The 23136-nt window shown below is 32.2% G+C and overlaps 1 protein-coding gene and 1 long non-coding RNA gene across 6 annotated transcripts in view; one reads left to right on the forward strand and one right to left on the reverse strand.

Moving 5' to 3' along the window:
- Positions 1 to 23136, forward strand: part of LOC145728684 (uncharacterized) — a 30763-nt gene that overhangs the window by 6579 nt on the left and 1048 nt on the right. Inside the window, exons 2-7 of one of the 5 annotated variants that reach the window (XM_081979100.1) lie at positions 10842 to 11026; positions 11871 to 12009; positions 14625 to 14770; positions 18649 to 18818; positions 20018 to 20239; positions 20419 to 21010. In XM_081979100.1, the coding sequence (XP_081835226.1) occupies positions 10975 to 11026; positions 11871 to 12009; positions 14625 to 14770; positions 18649 to 18818; positions 20018 to 20239; positions 20419 to 20523 (834 nt within the window). In that variant the 5' untranslated portion in view covers positions 10842 to 10974 and the 3' untranslated portion in view covers positions 20524 to 21010. Of the gene's footprint in view, positions 1 to 10841; positions 11027 to 11870; positions 12010 to 14624; positions 14771 to 18648; positions 18819 to 20017; positions 20240 to 20418; positions 21011 to 23136 lie in introns of those variants that run through there. The other 4 variants (XM_081979099.1, XM_081979098.1, XM_081979097.1 and 1 more) reach the window with 4 other exon arrangements.
- Positions 20942 to 21811, reverse strand: LOC145728686 (uncharacterized). The gene is made up of 2 exons (XR_014178139.1): positions 21525 to 21811; positions 20942 to 21466 (listed from the first exon to the last, which is right to left on the reverse strand). It is a non-coding gene; the product is annotated as an uncharacterized LOC145728686 (long non-coding RNA).

A 23136-nucleotide genomic window follows, 5' to 3' on the forward strand; every position in this document is an offset into this window, starting at 1 on the left:
GGCAGGTTATTCCAATGTGTTCGTAGTACTTAAAAATATATTTTACCACCCTGTGTAGAGATTATAGTTTACACTAGATTAGTTATGAGTAAAACTTACTGAAGAAGTAAAAAATGAAGATTGAGCAACAACTTCCAATTGTATAGTGACCCAATATATCATTATAAAAAGCCTTTGAAAGCAAATTTTGAATCACCTTGTAGAGTGACTCTATAGAGTAATATGAATACAAAGTGAACTGAATTGAAACCTTAATTTTACCACTTACAGATTGACTCAATTTATCCTATTCTTTGAGCCACTATGGATTGTAGTTCTGCAGTTGCTCAACGCAAATCTGAACTAAACTATACAGAGCGGACTAAACTGATAAATGACTCTAATCCATATCCTAGACAATTTTAAGCTTGACAGTTTTTTCTGAAGTATCCAATAACTCGGTTATTTGGTTACGTACAAAGTACCCAATAAATCATTATAAAAACTGTTGAATACAATTTTTAACCAGATTGCATAGTTACTCATCAAAAAATATCAAATAACTGAGTAATATCAACTACAGAGTAGACTAAATTGAAGCCTGAATTTTATCATTTACACAGTTTATGATATTAAAGCCCTTGAAACCATTTTTTTCACTCTCTCACGTCTTTTAACCACTCTGTATAGTTACTGTATAATGTAAATATGAAATAAAATAAATTAAAGCCTAAAGACTGAACTAAACAGTTTCTACTTCCTTTCAAATATCTCAAAAACTCTGCAAGTGAGAAATAAATTCGACATTTCAGCAGCCTGTATTTCCTTAATTAAACATTTTTTTAATATAATTTACAAGACAAACCAAGCTTATTTTATCGACATAGATTCTGACAAAACCATCGAACACTATAGATATGAATATTTTCGTAGATATTATAAGCTTGGGAAGTTCAACAAAATATAAATACGTCAAGAAATTTATAGTAATACGATTTTTATGACATGTTTAATTAAAAATGGATCATTTTAACCCTATTACTTGTAACTGTTGCAAAATATCCCTAATAAATTGAGCAGCATTCTGAATTGACAAGGGTTACACCTTGCAACCTGGTAATTAAAAGGGCCTAATACAAAATTTAGTTGGTTCTTTCAGTTTGACCTAGATTTAGAAAGTTTACCCTTTAAGGAGATCGTTGAGCTAATGACCCCTGTAAAGACCCCCCTTTCTTAATAAAGTAGAGAAAGTTAATTTAGGTTTTTTAATGACCTGTTTACTCTTTCCACTTTATTGCTCTATTCAGTTTTTTTTTTAATAACGAAAACATGTGTTTCATAAAAAACTCATATATTATGCTTTTGATGTACATACAACCAAAAGAAACACGATAATGAAATATTCACTCACTTTTACTACAGGCTTTCATACACATTTTTTGTTATATCAATCTGCCTTTACAAATCCTTTTGTCAGTGAAAATCCTCAGCAAATATGCTTCAAAAAGGTCCCTTTTATTACCCAAGATGGTCACGGTCAACTTTACCGTAAAAATTGATTTTCAACATAGTAATTTTCATATCCTGAGTGCCTTTTGGCCTGCCGCCAGAATGTTGTACAAGTGCCTGGATTAATGTACCACATTCTTTGTGCGAAGGCCACAAATCGTGATTGCGTGCCCATATTTCGTGATTGCTTAATAGTTGTTTCCTTATTGCTGAGAATGCATAATTTGTATTTTTGAGGGATAACTTCCTTTAGGTTATCAGGATTTGCAAAAAATTGGATTCCCGGTTTCTTTGTTAAATAGTTTAACGTGATTTGACGCTCGAAATTCAGGTAAATTAATTTTGAGCTGCATTCGAGACTAAATTACAACCGTGTGAATTAAGCAGAGCAGAACATTTCGGGTTGGAGAAGTGGAGCATTAAACTAATGGGGATTTTGGTTGCCAGAACATTCCTAATTAAATTTAAAACTTTCAAAGCTAATTTCAGACTTAATTTCAGTTTATTCAAAGAAATTCAATCAGGCAATAGCGCAAAAATGTTGCATAACAGGATAGTACCTACGTTTTTTATGAAGGGAATTTTAACTGTGTGATTTAAATTCAGTAAAATCTATTAAACCTCAAATCCAAAAAAAGGCGCTTTACCACAAAGTTTCTTGAAAAAGTAAATTTTTTTTGCCCGCAAATTGTCCTAAAACGGATATTCTCTCAGAACTTTACGATAAATTACTAGGGTATGTGTAACATAATAATTTTAAATTTTCGTACAGGGTGTCAAATAATATTAGCCCCAAACTCCAAAAACTCAAGTTTTTTATCAATATCTGTAGGTTTTGGTTGATGTTTGGAGCTAAGCTAAGTGTTCTGAATATTTAAAAATATGTATAACAATGTGTCATAACACATTAGGAAACAACGTAATCATCCAAATATAATGAGTAATTTTCATTTTCTGAGAGGCAAGCTAAATTTCTGACAATTTTCATAAAATGTGAATTTTCTCCAAAAGTAAATACAGTGTGTCCAGAATGAGATCCACTCTCGTGATTTTGAAAACAGTCAGAGATACAGATTTCGTTAAATGGAACAAAGTTGCGATATCAAGGGCTTAAGAAAATGATATTTAGAAAAAAATTTATATGATATTGTTATTTTTTCTTGGTTTTTCAGTTATTTCGAAAAAAGTTTATGTTTTTATTTTACTTTTTTTTTAAAACTAATGCAACTTTTAAAATTGTGTTATCAGTTTTTCATTTCGACGTTTCGTCTTTGCGGAACCATCATCAACAGTTTTTGGATCATCAAATCATTAATCAAATTCTGAAAGCCCTTTTTATTCCAAATTCAATGATGTATGACACTTTATGGTTTAAATGCTTGTTACTCGGTTCTTTGATCTTAATAAATATTGTCATATTACGGTTCTGATTTTTTTTTAAATTAAACCATTTATTTAAAAATATTTGCCTGATCAAAGTGATAATGTTTAAAATAAACGAGTTATTAGCCATTTTATGGTAGAGTGCACCAAAATTGTGTCAAAATTACTGTTTTTGCAGCTTTGGATTAGAGTACCTTGTAAAGCAACAAATTGGTACTCTTTCAAGGAAATTCCTGTTGTAGAATAATTTGGACCTCAGAAACTCAAATGCGGTGTCAAAATGACGCGAATATACGATTTTTGAGATGACATAGATTTTTGTTATTTTTAGGCACTTTTCAGAACGTAGCTCCTTTATAAGGGCAAAAATCACCACTTTTTGACTATCAACCAAAGATTCGGTTAAAACTTCGATTTTAATCTTTGAAAAAATTGGAAAAACATCATTTTTTCAATCAAATGTTATTGAAACAGTATGACTGATATTTTTCAAGTGCTATTATTGGCCTCATTTCCCTTTTTGTTTTGGTCAAATTTATACTTTTGCAAAAACCCAAAACTTTCGCTTTTAGGCCTTTTCATCTCACGGGTGCTAAAATGTATACTTAATACAGTATAAATTCCATTTTTAATCTTAGAGTCACATGACCTTTAGGAAAAGAAATTGATAATTGAAAATTGTCACGTGACCTTTTTGCCTTTAAAAATATTAGTTTAAACTGAAAAACGGTCACGTGATCTTCAGAATCGCTTTAGTTGTTAAAAAAGAGTCACATATCAGTCGAAACTTAAAAACTTTACGTGTGTCTGAAGAAGAGTCACGTGATATTTAAAGATAAATTTGATGATTGAAAATGGTTTCGTGATCCTCCATATAACATTTTGACAAATTAAAAAAGTCACGTGACATTATGAATTCCATTGTTAAGACGTGACCTTTAAATCTAAATTATTAAATTATAAAACTTAAATCATTAAATTCGTTCTACACTTTCAAAACTTTAGCTTTTCCACTTACTGTGTTACATGGATACGGACCTTTTTTCAGACGAGCAGAAATGAAAAAACTTTATCCACTAGGGATTTCCACCATCGATAAACATTTCAATATTCCCGTGCTTCCGGCCTTTGTTTTCCAACTGTTTTTTTAGGGCTCTTTGAACTGGGGATATTTTTAGTACAAAGCTTCAGACAGTTGCGTCCCAACTCTAAAAACTCTGTTAAATTTCCCGTTTTTTAAAGTAACTCATCGTAGACTAAATTTGTCCAGAACGTTCTGTAGCTTAGTTATTAATTTTCTGATGTGTCTGATATTATTTACGATTTCTCGTCCACCTTAATAACCGAACATAAATCATTTGAAAACTCGACACCTGTGTGATAAAGCTGAAACCATTTCGGAGAGATATTAATCAAACCGTAGAGCGCCATTTTGGCAATAAAGATACAGTTGAATGAGCTTTAAATTCAGTTCGATTATGAATTATGGACAACCCTTGGAGTATTACAGCGTATGATTGTATTACACTGGGAATTTTTCAATTTTCTACTTTATGATTGTTTTTGCATCAAGAATCAGTCAAAATATATTACCAAAGCTCGGTCTGTAATTGTACAAGTCCAGCAAACAGATTTAATTTTAGATGATACACACACACACAATGGTAGGCAATGTTATCAAATAATTGCTTTATCAACTTCGTTTAGGGGCTGTGAAACAATAACCTCCCAGAAAGCTAATTCTCTATTCTAAAAATGTTCCATTGCCAAGTTTTATTGTAAAACAGGATGCTTTTAAATACAATCTTTAAGTTCCTAGAAAATTCTATTATCACTTTAATGATCAAAGAAAAAACAGACGATTACAAAGGGCTAGAATTTGAATTAACCTGTAACTACAAGATCTTTATTCCTACTACATTATGCATAACTGAAATTAAACCCTTGTAATTTTAATGTTGTAGTTCCAGTGGTTTTCCGGGCTGTTTAATATTTAGTAGTCCTGAAATTCCTTCTTAATTAAATTTTAATATTTATTTAGTTTTGTGTGAGCCGATAAACTTAAACGAAAAAGTTTAATTACTATTACAAAGACCATTTATAAAATAATTGTGGGCTTTAAGTAAGACAGTAGGGATTGCAATTGAGATACTTGATACTGCAAAAGTAATGAAATTAATGGTAAAAATATGCAAATTGATTTCTCTACTTGAGTTGTTTGAGGTCCTTTTTACCTTTTATTTGTGCTTACTTTCCAGATTTAAGAAAACACCCCATTTTATCTCTCAATCATAAAATATGGTAATTTTTGTGTGAAAATACGTTCTTTGTCCGCTGATCACATGTTTCAGGTATGTATGCACATCAAAAGAACATTCAATTTGCCAAAAATTGTAGTTTAGTCAAAAAAAGCAGGTTACGATTTGTATGTTGCGCCATATTGAAAGTTACACCCAAATGTTCTAGTTAAAACTGAGTCTTGTCCCAAAATTTACCTTTCTAAACTCTGACAGTGTCTTATTTGTTTTTCTTCTATACGTGAACATCTTGAAGTAAAATTATCCAAAAGGAGAAACGGAAATAGCAGAAATGCGTCCTTCCATGAATAATAAATTCAATTTAGTTCAGGCGAAGTTGGAATAACTCGGGTTTTCAGTGAAGTTCAGTAATAATAATCAAAGTAAGTTTTTTTCTTTTCTAAATATCACTGCTCCTCAAAACATAAAGGCTTTATACCGGATAATTTCCTTCATACATAAAGAAAATACGTTTTCCTTGGAAAAGATTTGATCCGTATAAGGAAGGCGAAATCCCTAAAGGTCTTACCCAGAGAATTCCCAAAGTAACTGAAGGTTACAAACATTGTTCTCGAGTATATCATTTTCCTATTTATAGTTTAATAAAGTTGGAAATAAAGTTTGTAGTTAACTTGAACACGTCAGCCGTCACATTAGATAAACTTTTACTGGAGCTCTCTAAAAAGAACATAGTTACGGAAAATATGAAAAGTTGGTAAAAGTTTTACCCAAGCTTTTGTCATACAATAGTCAAATAGTAACGTTTTTAGCTGTAAAGTTGAAACTGCACAATGTAGTTAAAAATAATGATGCAAAATTCCATTTAAAAAAATTGAGCTTTAATTCTTTTAAAACTCCTCACCTGCGTTACTCTATATGATGAAATAAGTTTGAATTATATAATAGTTCGGGATATAGAACTGGAACTCGACAAATACGTTGAGCACAGCTGAATAAACCGAATTCGGTCATGAATAATAAATAAATGTTTACAGGTTTTCAGTTTTAAGTGTAAAAGTTTGTTTACACATTTGTAATAATGGAGAAATGGGGACAAATTTTACCAATAAAGTCAGTTATTACTTTATATACAATTATTTTACAATCTGTGGAATAGTTTGGGGTACACTCAAACTTTGGAAATGCTTAAGCATCGACTAAACCAAACCAAACCTCATTTATTCTAATCTAACCTAACCTATCCTAAATACTGGATCGTTTATCAACAATTACTAGATTAGTCGTTTTAAAGCCTGAAGAATCTCCGGACAAACAAGATTAAACTTAATGAAGGTATTAGAAAAGTAAATCACTACACTTCAAACATTCTTTGATAATTAATTGACTTGTGGCTTTTGTGTTTAAGAGCCTTATTCTTCCATCTTCTTTTCTGACGCTGTTAGGATAGGATAATTTAATTCTTCTTTAAAATATATTTGGCTTTTGAAATTAACCAGTCATTTTAAACATTCTTCCGGCATTTCCTTTCTGATGCTTATAGAACTTAATTTTCCTTCAAATATATTTGGTCTTTAAAATTAATGATTCAGCCTTTTATAAAATCTTCAGGGCCAGTTAGCCAGCCCACGTTTTATACATTGTTTCGCTCTTCTTTTCTAATGCTGATAAAACTTAATTCTTTTTTAAAATATGTTTTTTAAAACTTAATAAATTATATTTCAAAATTTCTGGTCAATTAGCCAGCTCAATCATTACGACACATTCTTTTGCTCTTCTTTTCTGATCCTCGTAAAATTGAAGTGTTCTTTAAAACACATTCTTTTACTCTTCTTTTTTGGCAATTATCATATAATCCACATATTTGTATATTTTTTCCCTGATTATGGCCACAAAAAACAAAAACTTGACTCGTGTTAGACAACAATCATTAATATTTAATAACTTTTAGTAACCTTGGAGGTCATAAACTAGTTGTAAATTTTGTTACTCTAGTTTCTTCCTATTAAATCTGACAGGCTAATAAATTATTTAATTCCGATTAATAATAATGAAAATTGATGTGGGTCGTTCTCATTTCAGCAGCTCGAGATCGGAAATTTTCGTTAAAAATGTCTCTATAAAATCGAGTTTGTTATCGCGTAATAGGATGTGGAAAGGAATGGGCGCTTAATAAAAACATCGTTTAATGGAAATTCGTGTTAAAAATAGCTGGGAGGCTTTCAGAAAAGTAAAGTGAACATTCTTACCAGTAACGAGAGTGCTCTGTCAGGCACCGGATATTAGAATAGATGGAAAATGCGCGGAAGCTTATTTCGTTATAAATGGGATTACATTACGTTTTTTTTTATCGATATTTAAGAGTTTCAGAAAAGTTTACTACCGTTCTATGGCATGTGATTCACTTCAGTCTAAATAAGGAAATATCTATAAAAATACAGTACGATAAAAAATTATTGGCTTTCCTATCACTAAAAAATTAATTAGTGAGCCAACGTACATTCTACAAGAAAAACAACTCTCAGGAAAACGATCAAATATTTAGAACTAAACCACAAAATGGAACTGTGTTTGTTCCAAATGTTTTGTTTTGTATTGCGTTGACAAGGTTTGTGTTCATATTATATCTAGGACATTAGTAATGGAATAATAACGTAGGAGGCTGTAAAAAAATATTTTCCCATGAATTGTATCACTTCGAATAGTTAAGAATTTAGTACTTTGATTAAGTTAGTTATTTATGTGATTGATTCAACAAGAAACAAAAATGCCCATTGATAGATAAAGCTTTCTAAAAAACTACTTTGCAAATTACTTAAAAAAAACAAAAACTTACGATTTGCTATCGACTTTGCATTTGAGTAATCATAAATTAAAACTACGCTCATATCCTATTTAAAAAACAAAAAAATGTTTTTTTTTAATCACAATATGTTTTAATTAAATATGCAAAACAGAAATATGTCCAACTGCTAAAAAACATCCAAACAATGTTTCATGCCCTGTTGTTTTTTAATTTCTTGGTTTGTGCATTTTGTCATGAAATTTAATATTTTGTTTAAAACTTAAACTAAGACAAATTGTGGTTGTTAATTTATAAATAGTCATAAATGTTGTTGTTTTTTATACTTTTTTCAGTTTATCGAATCTCAAACATATTTTAATAAATCCCAGTTAATTTTGTTTTCAGAGTTAATTTGTCTTTATGATGAAAATAGCAACTTTTTTAATAACTGGTGCATATAATAACCCGTGAGTAATGACTCATTACGCGATAGGTAATGAATGTTATTATCTATTGAAAACATGTGATTAACAAATATTGCTATGCTCGTTTCTGATAAGAAAATAAGTATACCTACATGAAATTGAACTTACATAAATAGGTATTTTAATATAGGTATATTACATGTACTATTCGTATATTCTTTTGTATCCAAATAGCAATCGATTTTATCGCTTTTCAAAATTGCATTTTTATTAACCTGTTTGAGTAATGATTTTCTCGTTATCCCCATAAATATTTAGTCAACTGAAAAGCTTATTTCTTGTGTTAATAAAGGTTCATGTTTCCGAAGTCCCCAAGAGAAGATTGTCGTGTATTTAACCTGGGCAAACACAGATTTGATCGAATTTCAGACTTACGTTCTAGTTCTCCATTCTTAGAAGTTTCTTAACTCCTTTGACAAAGTGGTTGTTATGTTTTAAAAAACGTTAAAAGAATTATAATTGAGTGTGACTTTTTTCACCTGTACTGTCACAGTCTGACCCACACTTAAATTAAGCTCGGCTTACAAAACGACGGTGCAAACGGGGGTAAATGATTAAAAGTACATTAAACTTTATTTGAATTCGATATTGGATTGTTGTACAATTAATTAAAAAACGAATTATTTTTGAATTTTTCAATTTTTCAGAAAAATTACCGAAAATTGTCTGGAAAAAATTCCCTGGTATTTTCCAAGAAAGGTCAACAACACATAAAAAATGTTTAGATGGTTCAAACTGTCTGGTCATTTTGATTAGCCGACGATACCCATATATTAGGCTAATGTGAAGTGTATCACTTTTTACACTGGCAACATTGCAATAATTTTCCTCTTTTTTTAGACAGCAACAATCCCAAAATTTATGTTGGTTATAGAGTTTTTCTTTTCTAGAGGTTAGCCTCCCTTTCCATAAGTTTCAAGGGCTGCCACTGTCTTCTATTGATTTATTAAATAGAAACGGTTTTGCATAGAACTTTTCAATAGCAGTTTATTAAAAAATTGCTATTCTGTTTCAATATTAACTTGATGAGCTGGTAATTTAGAAAATTGCAAAAGTAGGTTTGGTTATATTAACTTCAAATTATTACAGTATCAGAATTTAATTTAATCAAATTTACAGTCAGCAAATTTGTTTTTATTTCTTAACTGTTATTTACTGGAAAAACATCGAGTAAAGTTCTAAATTGAGAAAAAGTGGCTTAGAATAGATCTTCCTAAATTTATCACTTTACAAAGGTTAGAGTAACCCTTTGTTAGCTGGGGGTTGACATAAATTCTGTTGGCACAATAAAGCTACGTGAAGCCAACCTATTTTTCAACTCAAGATGAATGTGGTCAATCTAATGGAAATGATGTAAAGGTATATCCTCAAAAACAGCTTTTGTGTTTCTAAATTGATTACGATTCAAACAAAAATTCGTAAAAACTGTAACTTTTTATTCGTTAAAATCAATTACTGTATAATTTGGTGTAGGTAATGCAATATTAAATTTCCAATTTTCAAAGGTTCACTAGGCTGGAAAATACGTGAATTTCCATTGTAAAAGTCTTCTCAACAGTGCTGACTATCCTTGATTGAACACACGGCGCGATGATGAATAATGGAACGACTTTAAGGGTCGAGAAAATTCAAATTCGAGCCTGCACTTTGTCAAACAATTCTAATTTTACTGTAATATTTCTCACCAACCCACTTAATTTACATTTTAAATATTTGAAGCAACCCTGAACGCTGTCATATTTAAATAACAATTTTGTATCCTTAATTCTGTTCCCAGTTCGATGAATATGCCAAAAGAAATTAAAATAATACTTTGTTAGAAACTCCAACAAGAGTTATTCTTTTCAACTTATCTGAAAGAAAAAGAAAGTTATAAGTAGGGTTTAGATTAATGTACAGAGTGGTCACAATCACAAATGATGAAGTAAACAAAAAATGTCAAAATTTTAGTCTTCTTCTTCTTGAAATAGGCTTTCAGCCTGTTTTTCCAGCTTCCAGCGACATCTAGCTATTCATCCACCTCTTTGGTGATCTGCCTGGCGGTCTTCTAGAGTGTGGTTTTCCGCCTCTCGCAATTTTAGCAATTCTATTGTCTTCCATTCTGTTGATGTGTTGATTCCACTCTCACCGACTCTGTCTTGTCAATCTTTCAAAGTCCTGTATGTCGCAGGTCTTAGTATTTTACCGAAACATATAAATTATTGGGTAGAAAATATAATAGGAATCCGTTAAACACTTTCTTGAACATCATATGCAAAAGACAGTAAAAAGCATAAAGAGCTGTTTTAAACAACATTTTAATGTTAACATGTTGTATAATGTATACGATAAAGTTTTATAGCCCGCATTTGTCTTGCAGGTGGTAAAGTAACGTTTTCCCCTCTTTTAGCTTAAAAGTACGTTTTCTTATTTTTGACACTATTTGTATTATTTTTTTTATTTCAGGCATTTTGACGCATTTTCCAAAACCTTCAAGTAATGGTGAGGCGGTCCAACGACTGCACGTGGTTCTTCGCCTGATGTTGTGGAACTGCCACCGTCATGTCGGCAGCCTCGAAGGGTTCCGGGCCAGCTTAATATGTACTTTCTGGCATCAGTAATATTTCTGATCCATACGTTTGGTGTGACAGGTATGAAAATAACGTCGGACATTCCGAAAACACCACCGATTTCCTTCGGGAGATAGAGTTTGAGCCTCTCTACCTCGTACAGGCTCCCTAAATAAGGCCGGCATGATCCAACACCTGACACGCGATACCTCGTTATTTTCGTAAAACCCCCGGATTTTTTTCTTTGTGTACAAATCCGGGATTTACCTGTCACTTCGTTGTTTTAACAAACCTACGTTGCAGCAATTTGTAGTTTTGGATCGATAGCTTGATGGTATTGCGCTATGGCATTGCTCGTAACCGGTATATTGAAGAGTACTTTATTTTCGGGATTTTCTATCTAATCAAAATTTATTATTTATTAGGTTGGAATTGACTTTGTTTTGTTGTTATGCGTAAACATTTTAGGTTAAAAATAAACTGTAATGTTGGCGTTATACTGGCAAACGGATGCGTGCCTAGTGCCCATCATTTCGTTCAAAAAGCATCAAAATCATCAAATAGTTTTTGTTGCAATGCAGTGGTTTGCAGTTTTATTGTTTTGCGCCAATAATTCTATTTTTAAAAAAAGATTGACGTTCCTCATTTTACCACAATCGCGCGGTTTTTACTGGAAATGCATCAGAATACGTAAAAGTCACGAACGGGTTCAATTGGTTTTCTAGACGTCGTGCATTTCTCCACTATTAAGTAATAATTGAAGGGCTGAAATAGGTCGATAGCTTTCATGTATTCATTCCAATAAGCGGTTCACACTTTTTCACTGACGCACTTTCGTTATATAGAAGCGTTGCCATGTTTTAGTAAACCGTTAACCTCTGTACAAAGAGGAAGTTTTGAAAAACTGGAAGATTTTTAATTGCAGAATCGATGCCAGGTGGGTTCGGCGCCCCCGAAAATATCACCGTTACTTTTTTAAACCCCACGACGGTCCGAGTCTCCTGGGCCACGACACTGAATATCGTCGATAAATATGATATCGTCTATAAGCCGACTGATGCCAGGTAAATCGTTTTATATCTTGTATTAAATTTTAGATTTAGTTCAATAAAAAAAATACAATTTTAAGGAAACAGATTTTCTAATCAACACTTTGAGGTTAAATGTTAAACAAATGCTTGCATCTCAACCATTAATATATCTTCAAATTTTCGTTAATCTTTCTTCTTCCCCAAACTTTAGCTTGTTAATTTTGATTTGCCTGAATTTTCATCTTCTATATTTTTCTCTTATTTGAGGTCCCTTCCCAAAAATATCAGCTTTTTTCCTCTTTAAACCGATTAAAGGGTAAAATATATGGGTATTTTAGGGTAAAATTTGGACTATATTTGATAGATATTGAAAGGTATAGATTTTGCCACATAACTTTGCTTGCACGTCATCTAGAACCATATATGACGTCAAGTATTTGAGCTGCCTTAAGTCATTAACAATTTGTTCTTACTTAGCTGCTAAAGGCCAACAAACTGTTCCAATTCTTATAAAAAGTTTTAAAATTCTGAAATGCTTTTAGAATCATATCATCAACACTACCAAAAACCTCCCAAATATTGCCGTCTAAAGAAGTGTCGTAAACCTTTCAAAATTTATTAAAATTTCGAAAAATGCTAATAGCCTATAGATACTACTAAACTCTTCCCAAAATTTCCCCCAGAGTCCTCCACAAGTGCCAAGCTTTCAATAGTTTCTTAAAAATTTCGAGAGGCTTTTTGAATGAGGCATTTTGGAAATGCCAAGAACTTTTAACAACAATTCAAGAGTGGCAAAAAACTTTAAAATCATTCAAAAAATGCCAGAGTTTTCAAAATACTAATAAAAACCTCTCAAAAATTGACAGAGGTGGTTTACATTGTCTTAAACCTTCCATAAATTTTTTTAAATTGCCATAAGTCTCCAAAATTATTTAGAAAATTCCAAAGACTTCTAAATACTACTGAAAACCTTCCAAAAACTGCTAAAAGCCTCTATAAGGATCTCGAACCGTGCAAGATTTTTTAAAAGCCAGATTTCTCAAAAAATTATTTCGGATAATGCTATAGGTTTATAAATTAGTACTGTAAACTTTCCATAAACCTACACAAAAATGTGTCCTAAAGCTCCCAAGAATTTTTGAAAAATTGCCAGGATCTTCTAGAGTCATCTTGTTAATGCCAAAGGTTTAAAATCATTACTGAAATCTTCCCAAAAATTGTCAAAAGCCTTCATAATGCTTCTAAAAAATTTAGAAGTCTCAGAAATCACTAAAACCATTTTAAAAATGGAAATACTTTTTTTTAAATACAACATTTATTTTAAATTTACCAAAGGTCTATAAATTCTACTGAAAACACTAAAATTGACAGAGAATTGTTATTAAAGGGCCTAAAGTTTCTATTTTTTTTTAATTGACAGAAGCATCTAAAATAACTTACTAAATGCCTATAGGAACTACTGAAATCCTCTCAAAAATGGCCAAAAGCTTCTAGTAAGCTTCGAAAACCTTCCAAACATTTTTTAAAATCGCCAGATTTTTCACGAATATTCTAAATATTGTTTTTAAATGGCCAGAGGCCTATACAATTTTTATGGAAAGACTGAGGGATATAAATACTACTGAAAACCTCTACAAGAGCACTAAATCTTAATTTTTTTTATTTCCCGATGCCTTTAAAGTTATTTTAGAAATGTCAGAGACCAAATGCTACTGAGAACGTTCCAAAAATTACTTTTACAAGAATAGAAGAATGCAATTTTGCTCTAGATATTTGTCTAATGTAGATATTGCCCAAAAACTGTCATTAGAAAGCAGAAAACACCATTTTATGTAAACCTACTTTTCTGTTCACCTAAAATTTGTTCGATACATAAAATCAAACTTTTCCTAACTGGTTACATAAAGAGCTATTATTTTTTATTGTCTTCTCAGTTACGTGTAGTATTTCAGACCATTCTATAAAAAAAAATGTCTCCCTTGTATAAAAGTCAAAAAACTACCATAAAATAGCATTCAATCAGGTTATACAGTCATAGACCGATTTTTTTTTGTAAATGGTAACGAGGCATTTTGAAAATCAATAAATGCGACATTAAGTAAACAAATTTTAAAAGAGTACTATTAAGATGGATATAATTAATTCAGCCCACAGGCTCCTATTTAGGAGCCCTATTGTGAAAGTGGACAAACATACTAATCAAAAGCCTACACTGCAAGAACAACAACCACTTTCTGTATAACTTCACTGCACTAATAATAGGGTCTTATTGTTTTGGCCACAATACAACCTTTTATTTTAGGTACCCAACTACTGAACAATTAACTTTTAACCCAGCTATCAAAGTTATTTTATCTCAACATCCAAGGCTTTAATCCTTGCCATGTAACAAAGTTGTTCAAAATTGAAAGGAATTAATAATTAACAACTCTTAATCATACTGCAAACTTTCCTTCGGGAGAAGTTCAATTTGGTTCTCAGTAAAACTTTGTTTTGCCTTTAGGGCTTTAGAGATCCGTAAATAACCCTCGTAATGAAATAATACGTCGCTATTATTCATATTTCTTTCTCACTGTAGTAGATAACATTATAAAGCTGATTTCAGTAAATTAAAAATTTCTTGCTATGATGAACCAGCATGCTGTTAGTTACAGGGTGGTCGAAGTTGTGGCAGGTAACAGTGACGCGGTGACATTGTCCAACTTGTATCCAGACACGCAATACCAATTAACAGTGTCGGCTGTTTGGTCAGGAAAAAAGTACAGAAGCAGGCCTATCGTCTTCCGGACACTGGGTAAGTTTTTTTGTTACTTTTCAAAAATATTTATTTACATTATCGTATTTGTTTGCTACAAACGAAAGCTTGAATCAACTTCAACTCTCGAAAGTAAATTGGTTTAGCTTTTATACTGTATAAAAACTCCAGGGATTTGAAGTATTTCAAGCTGGAGGGCTACATATTTAATATTTGAAATGGTTTTGTTGAAAGATGAGAAACTTGAAGAAAGTGTTTTCAGGATTTTCCTTTGTTTCTGGTTTCTTAATCGAGTTTAGAAAGATAAAGCGGTTAGATTATTATTATTATTATTAAAGTTGAAAATAACAATGATGAAAAAATATAGGGAAGGAGAAAGAAGAAAAAAACAGTGGCGTAGCAATAAAATATGCTAAATATGACAAATAAAGAAACAAACATCATATTCAAAATATTTACAGAAAGTACGTCATCTTATGTTTGGTTGATTTTCCGCATATCTCAAAATCACCTGATTTGGTTTTTGACAGACCAAACTCAAACCTATTTCTATATTCAAATGTTTTCGAGATATTGAAGTTTGAAAAATGCAATCTGTTTTTGACAGATATCAACTGGCCTTTACAGTGTTGCAAGTCCAAAATTTGCATAATCAAAGTCATGTGATGTGTCTCTACAAAATGTATCTTTTACAACTCTCTAAACTTAAATTGCCAAATTATCATTGCCTTATTATTATTGCCTTAATTTATCAAACTTTTAACGTCTAAACAATCACGTGACTACTTTTGACAGGTGTCATCTAACCTTTATAGTTTTGCAAACGCAGAATTCCATTTTGAACGTCACAGTCGTATATCTTAAAATTTCAGGTTTACAACTGATGTCTAAACTTTATTTAGCAAATTTTCACATTTCAAACTATTTTGTATGGTCACGTGACCGTTTTGACAGGTGCTAACTGGCTTTGATAGTGTTATTGCAAGCTCAAAAATTAGATAATCAAAGTCACGTGACATGCTCCTGGCCATTTCAACTTTCACAACTGTTTAAATTTGATGTACCAACTGTTAAACGTTTAAAGTACATTTTTAAAAGTCACGTAGCTGTTTTTGACAGTTTTTAACGTCACGTAATCTGGCTTTTGCTATTTCAACTTTTACAACTGTCTAAATTTAATTAACCAAACTTTCACCGTTTAGACTATATTTTAAAAATCACGTGAATAATTTTGACAGGTAGTTGAAAGTAGTATTGCAAGCTTAGAATTGCATTATCAACTTCACGTGACGTGTATTTTACAATGTCAGCTTTTAAGTTATGTCAGCATTGACCATTGAGTAATTTTAATACAAATAATTCAAAATAACGACTAATTTTCATATTAAAAAAACTAATTTAAAATTACTGTCTAAGTGTGAATGTGTGCAAAAAAACTCGTTTTGTTCTGTCAAACGTAAATGTAAACGTTTATAAGAAATTGAAAAAAATTCTCAAAATATCAGTTTTTAAGTTTGGAGTTTGATTTTCTCAAAAATTGTAGAAAAACTGTGATAGTACGTCCTTTTTTTCCAGTTTTTCGGGTTTTAATTCCGGAAAAAATGCCTTTTTTGGTACTGTCGGAAATTTGTAAACGTCTAAAAATTTTCAGCAACTTTTGGTTCTTAAAAAAGTGGTTTTGTGCTGTTAAAGTTTCAAAAAATGTTCAAATTTTTTTTAAAATGTTTTCTCTGTTTTGGATGTCTATAAAGTTGGAAAAATTTCTCAAAAATTCTCTTCTTCAGCAAACAATCTGTTTTTTTCAGAAAGTGACCTAGAGGAACAGTTGGGTATGTTCCTGCGTTTTCCTTAATTTTTGACTGGAAAAAATGTCTTTTTTGTGGTGTCACAATTTTGTGAACGTCTGAGATCATTAAAAATTTTTACAAAAATTGTAGCAAAACTGTAGTATATTCAATTTTTTTTATATTAGTTCTAGAGAAAACGACCTTGTAATGTTGTTAACCTCCAGAAAATCTTTAAATTTCTTTAAAAAAGTTGTGTTTTCTCAGGGATGTGTATAGCACGGTGAGGGTTGGAAAAAGTGCCCAGCTTGTTTCAGAACTTTGATACTCGTGGATATTTAAAAAATGTATTTATTAAAAGAATTAAACATTTGTTATAGTATTTTTCAGGTTTCAGTGACTGTTACTAAAATATATACGATTTAATGACAAATTGTCCACCCTCTACTACCCTAACAACCTTCAAAAGACCACACAAAACAGGTTGAAACTTTGCTAATGATTAACTATAGGAGTACGTACTAAGGGTTGTTATTTATGTTCCACTCCTGTTAACCACACTACTTCCATATACACCACTGGGATGCAAAATACCTGACATAATAGCTAATTACCATAGTGATTAATTAACGATATAATTCCAACAAATTACCTAATATTTACATTTTATATTAATAATAACGTTAATCAAATGCACACAATCTGTCTGTAGGCTTTCCATAACCACCCAAAATTAAATAATAATATTCAATTCAACAAAATAGATAAATTAAATTGCTTAATACTACCCTGGAGAGGTAAAATGAGCCTCAAATTTTAGTCAGGAAAGCTGAATTAATTAATGGTCCAACCAGGAAAAAACGAATATTTAATTTTCATTATTATTCAGCTTAAAAGTGTTTATTTTTAGAATAAAAATGTCGTTGAAACCTTATTGAGAAACCTGATAATTTTGTTACATATTTAATTCACTTTATAAATGCACTTAATTATTGGTAATTTATTGAAAACTGTGTTTTCTGCGAACACTGATTGAATTCCGGAAAAAGACCAATTTTGCGTGCTATTTTCAATAATTTCAGTATTTTAATTAAACACGATGAAACGTTCTCTAATTAAGTTCGGTATATTCGTCGAAACCACTTTATTTGGAAGACAATTTATAGGTAAATTAATTAACTCATGAAGTCAAATACAGATGTCACCAAGTGTTGTACACAAGGAAAAAATTACATTATATAAAATACGTTTTTAAACAGATTGATGAAGGCTAAGAGTTGGACAATTTTGAATTTTAAAGTAAAAGGTTACTTCCAGTGCTGTAATTCCCCAAGTTTGAAGAGACAACAAAATGTGTGACTTCAAAAATACACTAGTCAACTGAGGCAAAAATCAAGATTTCAACTTAGAAATCGGAATTTTAAAAAATCACAATCGTCATGATCATTATGAGTAGGTACCCATTTCACTGCCAAGCTAGAATTCTTATTCAAAACGTTCTTTAACTTAAAATTATTGTTCTTTTCATAATAATGACTATTTCCTTAATAGGTAAAAATATGACTTTCTTCAATTGTAAAGCCAACGAACACTCGTCAAAATTGTATAAAACATTCAGTCATCGATATTAATTAGAAGCGTAACCATTTCGTGTTAAGCGGCTTTATGATAGCCATACACATTAACGAATCATAAATTATTTAAAACTGTCCTAAAGTAACATGGTCCTTTCTCTCTCTTGCATCTTAAAAAAGAAAGAGAAAGCCATTTAGAGCAATCATGTAACACCCTAATTTTGAAAGCTTTTATTTTCCTTTTATTACCGAACTGGGGTGTATTGTACGTCGCACTGAAATAGGAAACCCTATATTCTAATGGCTCTAATAGGAATAAAGGCAAGTTAGTAATGCTGTCCAGTCCTTATAAAGCTGCGGTGAATTGTGCGTACCTTCCCTTGTTACCGATTGAATTTCAATAGAGTGAATTAGCGTAAAACAGTGAGAATAGTTAATTAGTCAATCAATGAATAGTTTAGGTTAGTGGAGTTCCAAAACTTTAATCACTTTATTAATTATTTCATTTCATTGGGAGTGATTTTCGTTTAGTACAAAGGAATTGCTTTATTCATAACAGGTCGAACTCCTATTCCAGAACCACCCAGGTCATCAGCGCAACAAGACTCTATGGCTGTAGCTGCAGGTGTTGGTGCAGTCACATTCACAACACCAGCCGATACCACTACAGCCAAAGGTTCGACTACAGAAAAATACGAATTCGTGGAATACCCAACTACTAATTCTACTGTAAGTAGAAAAAACACATCTTTCTTATCCTAGAAAGTATCGCTACAAGTTGTTTTTGAGATCCTTTTGATAGTTTTAAGTGTTATTTTTCAGTCATTACATTAAATATTTAAGTTTCCTCAGATGAAGTGGTTTCAAGTTTCAAGATGAAGGTAATCAATTAAAACTTTCCGTTCCCTTACTTCTAAAGTAAAGAAACTGCTACCCAACAAAATAACGTTTTGATGATTTCCTACTTTCATGGAAATAGAGTTGATTTTTTTGGTTTAGTGAGACACAAAACTTATTACTACAAATAAATCTGATGTCCCTAAAACAGCTTTTTTGACAATAATATGTGAAAAAACCTAAAAAAAAAGTGAAGTAGTGGCCAAGAGTAAATTTAAGACTTTTAACGGTTAAAACCAGTAGTTTTCACCTGGTCAGTCTATCATAGTTGAAATATTTAACAGGATAAATATTATATAGGAAAGTGTAATTATAACAAAAGTTTTACGTAACTTATATTTATGTAAGTTATGTAAGATTACTATAAATCAGTTACTACACTTATTAATTACAAACCATCAAGGAAAGTTGAAAATGCTAGGTACATTCCCAACAATGCTGAAGAGTTCCTGTACATAACAAACTTTAAAGAGGGCAGCTTAGTAAAAACTGTGTACTAAACTTATCTATACTGTCCTTAAACTCAACTTAGCCAATGTTGGGGATACGGACATTAATGATTCCATCAATGTACCTAACTATTTCAATCAAATTTTCTAACAACTCCATCAATTAATTGACAATGATGACTACATGACAAGAGTTATGTCTCCGGATTGACTTTTTTTTACAATAATCATCTAATATATCCAGAGAAGCTTCAATAATCAGGTTTCTAAAAATTAATAGCAATTATTTTATTTGTCTTTAAGGTCTGGTAAGGGACTGGTGGTTGGGATGAGGAGGTTAACAGAAACTCACTTAACTACAATTTCGTGACCTAACTGTCACTTTTTTAAGCACCCATCAGCTGTTGTAGGTAACAAAGTATTACCTGGAATTACCCTGGAAAAGTGACGATTAGGTCACGAAAGGCCGCACAACAGTTAATTGAATGTTTCTGATAAACTCCTCATCTTTCGGACTTAAGACGGATTACTTATCATCTTTCTGTCATAAAAATAAAAATTAGTAACATAAATTTGTTATAGGTGCGTGGTGTGGAAATTGGAATAGTCTTGATTGTTCTGGTGGTCTGGATAGCAGCCATCGCCCTCTTTTTCAACAGGTGGGGAAAAATCCGTATGTTGTTGCCATATCAGCCGGACTATAAACAAGAGCAATTAAAAGTACCGGGAACGGCAGCTTGCGCTGCGGCAGTTGCCACTGGAAGCCTCTGTACTCATCATGTTCCCACAAACATATGCCAGCAGGTAGGTGTAGTTTACGATGTTCGTTAAATTTTGTTGTCGTATCGTGGACTTTATGGAGCGCATTGCATGCACCCTCTCTGCTTCTGGACAGGAAGACGTTATCCAAGTCTGCACGCGACACAAGCACTTTCATCACGGTCAGTGTTCGTTTTCAAGCTAAATAGCGTGGACTTTTATAGGGTTGTTGTATATGGAACGACTGCTTCCGTCCACCACGTCTCACTAGAGATTCAAAGGATTGCGGCTGCCAATTCGCTTTACTGCATCGGGCTGAGGGAACCTAGCAAGAAGTTTCCGACGTGATCGGATTTACGGATTCTCCCGATCACGTCGTGGATCATGATCTTACGCCTGATCTTAGTCGTGTACAGTTGTTATTAGCCGAACATGAACCGATGTTTGCTAAACAGGACTCGGTTGTATCCGAATGTTACGTTACTACATCAGTCGATGTGGAATCGCAGCCTAGCAAATCGTTACGAAAACAAGGGTTCTGCTCAGTACATTCTGTAAGTCGGGACCAAAAGTATTTTAGTGCACCGCCAGACGGTTTTTGCGTGTTCGTACCCCGCTTCAGGAGCTTGACGCAATTTTTCAACTTCACGCTTTTCAATTTTACGCTTTTTTTGATAAACGTCGATAAATAAAATTTGTTATTCAAAAAGGATTCCTCAGCACTATTAACTCATGCACAACAGTTAACGTTGTTTTTTATGTTTATTATAAGCAAACAGTACAGCCACTATGAAAGTTATCTGCATTTTCTGGATCTCTGCCAAAGCAGATGTGATGTAATTCGATAGTTAGTCACAAGATATCACATGTCTTTCTGATGAATGTGACCAACTGTAGAATGATGACACACTGAAACTCCTCCAAAGTATGTAAGTAACCAAAGTAGCAAAGCATTTCTTTCATCCCTTTCTTCAGCAAGAGGAGAACAATACAAAATCACGGGGTCAATTGATTTTGCAATAGATCTGCTTTTTCTTTCTTCTCATTGCGCCGTCTCCCCCCAAAGGTTGGCAATCCAATTGGCAATAATTACTTGTGACACACACAGCTACTGAGAATTTTGCTTGATCTTTTACTGAGCCATCGTAGCTCGTTGACCCAATAATTCTGCCTTTTCTCTATTGACCTCTTACCCTCGATGATCAACCAAAGTACCTCATATTGTTCCCTCATTATATAGATCTACAGGATCACTGTAATGCTTGTTTGGACCTGGAAGTCGGTTATAATAAAAAACGTGTAGCTCACATCAAAAACGCGGTAAACTCACCTTACTTACTCAGTAGTCTCCCCGCCACCCTACAGTCCCGATTTAGCTGGCTGTGACTGTTTTGTTTCTCCAACTGTGCATTGATGCAGTAGAGGGCTATTTCAAAGCAGTTTACCCATTTTTTACTCATGAAATCAATGTACATTACACAAATACCTTCAAAATAGATCTATTGGATATTTTAAATTATACATTCTGCCCCAAATTTCCAATAATATAATTCTTAATACATGCTGTTTCCAAAATCATACATGATAAATTAATAGTAGTAGAGACGGGTTTTTATGAGACGATTTTAGGTTATCCACTTCTTGGTTTTCGGTCAAGATTTGAATATTAAGAACGGTTTTAATGAGCCACTATTAATCTATTTTGAGAAGTTATCTGTCCATGCTTTAATATGTGTCAATTTATGCACTTTGCAAAGGAGGTTCAGCTAAATTTAATTATGTATTTTTACATGCAAATTGCAGAAATGCAGATGGAATTGGCAGAAAATTAGTTAAGCAGCGCATAAGTTGATCGATAAAATTGGAATCAATCAATTTTAGAGAAAATTTATCAACACAAATTGTATCCGTGGTTCATACATACATTTTTGTACAATTTGGCTAAGTTAACCAAAAATCAACGCTCGCCTCGTGTGAAAGCGCCTTAAGTCATATAACATTATTTCGAAGTAGTATTATTTCTTTAAATATAATGTTTCTCTTAGTTTGTAAAATTAGTCAAAGAAAAACTATCAGTTGGGCATTAGAAACACTTTTTTCAAACATCCATCACAAAATAAAAATTCATCATCATCATTATGTGGCCAACATATTAAAAGCGTTTTTCTTTACTACACCTAAGTCTTGATCATCAAAACTGGGACACCAACATGTTGTTCGTTTTTTTCTTGTCAAATCACTACTCACCAATGTACGCTTTTAAGTAAACACAGTTTCAGTTAAACACACACTATCACTTTTATAGTGTATTTCGGTTAATCAAAAATTACAGAAACTTTTTCAATAGGGAACTTAATTGAAAGCGGTGGAAGAAGGTCTTGAAACGCTTTCTATAACTAACTCTTTGATGCTTCAGTGTGATTGGTTGATGACAATCAAGGCTAATTAAAGATCAAACTCAAACTAACGGTATTTCTGGTTATTACGGATTAAAATTTGCAGCCCAAAAAAGCCCTTCCGTTCAAATTTCAGCTAAACCCTTCTCTTCATAAATTTGCCTTATCCGACCTCACTCTGATTAGGGTCAAAACTCATCATTTGGTGTTAAGCTAATTAAACCGATCGTCTAATGGCCAGACATGATATAAGTTCTTTAATACCTAACGTAGTTAATTCAATAAATGCTTACCCCTTTACATGCAATCCCCGTGCATGTAATTAACCAACGGCTTATTTCCAGCCAGTATTAACTTGTATGATTAGATTATAGGGTCACGCTGACTATTCTATTTTTGAGTTGCTCATTCCTGTAAACTTAATTAAGAATTCCAGTGAAATAAGGATAATAGTTACAAATATTATTAGATAAAATAATTGAGTGACGGGGTGATTTCACTTGACCGACAGTAAATAAGATCCCAATCTGAGTGTACCATACTGTA

Source organism: Ips typographus, linkage group LG4 (assembly GCF_016097725.1).
Source record: "Ips typographus isolate SLU linkage group LG4, UJ_Ityp_2.0, whole genome shotgun sequence".
In the NCBI taxonomy this organism is placed as follows: Eukaryota; Metazoa; Arthropoda; class Insecta; order Coleoptera; family Curculionidae; genus Ips; species Ips typographus.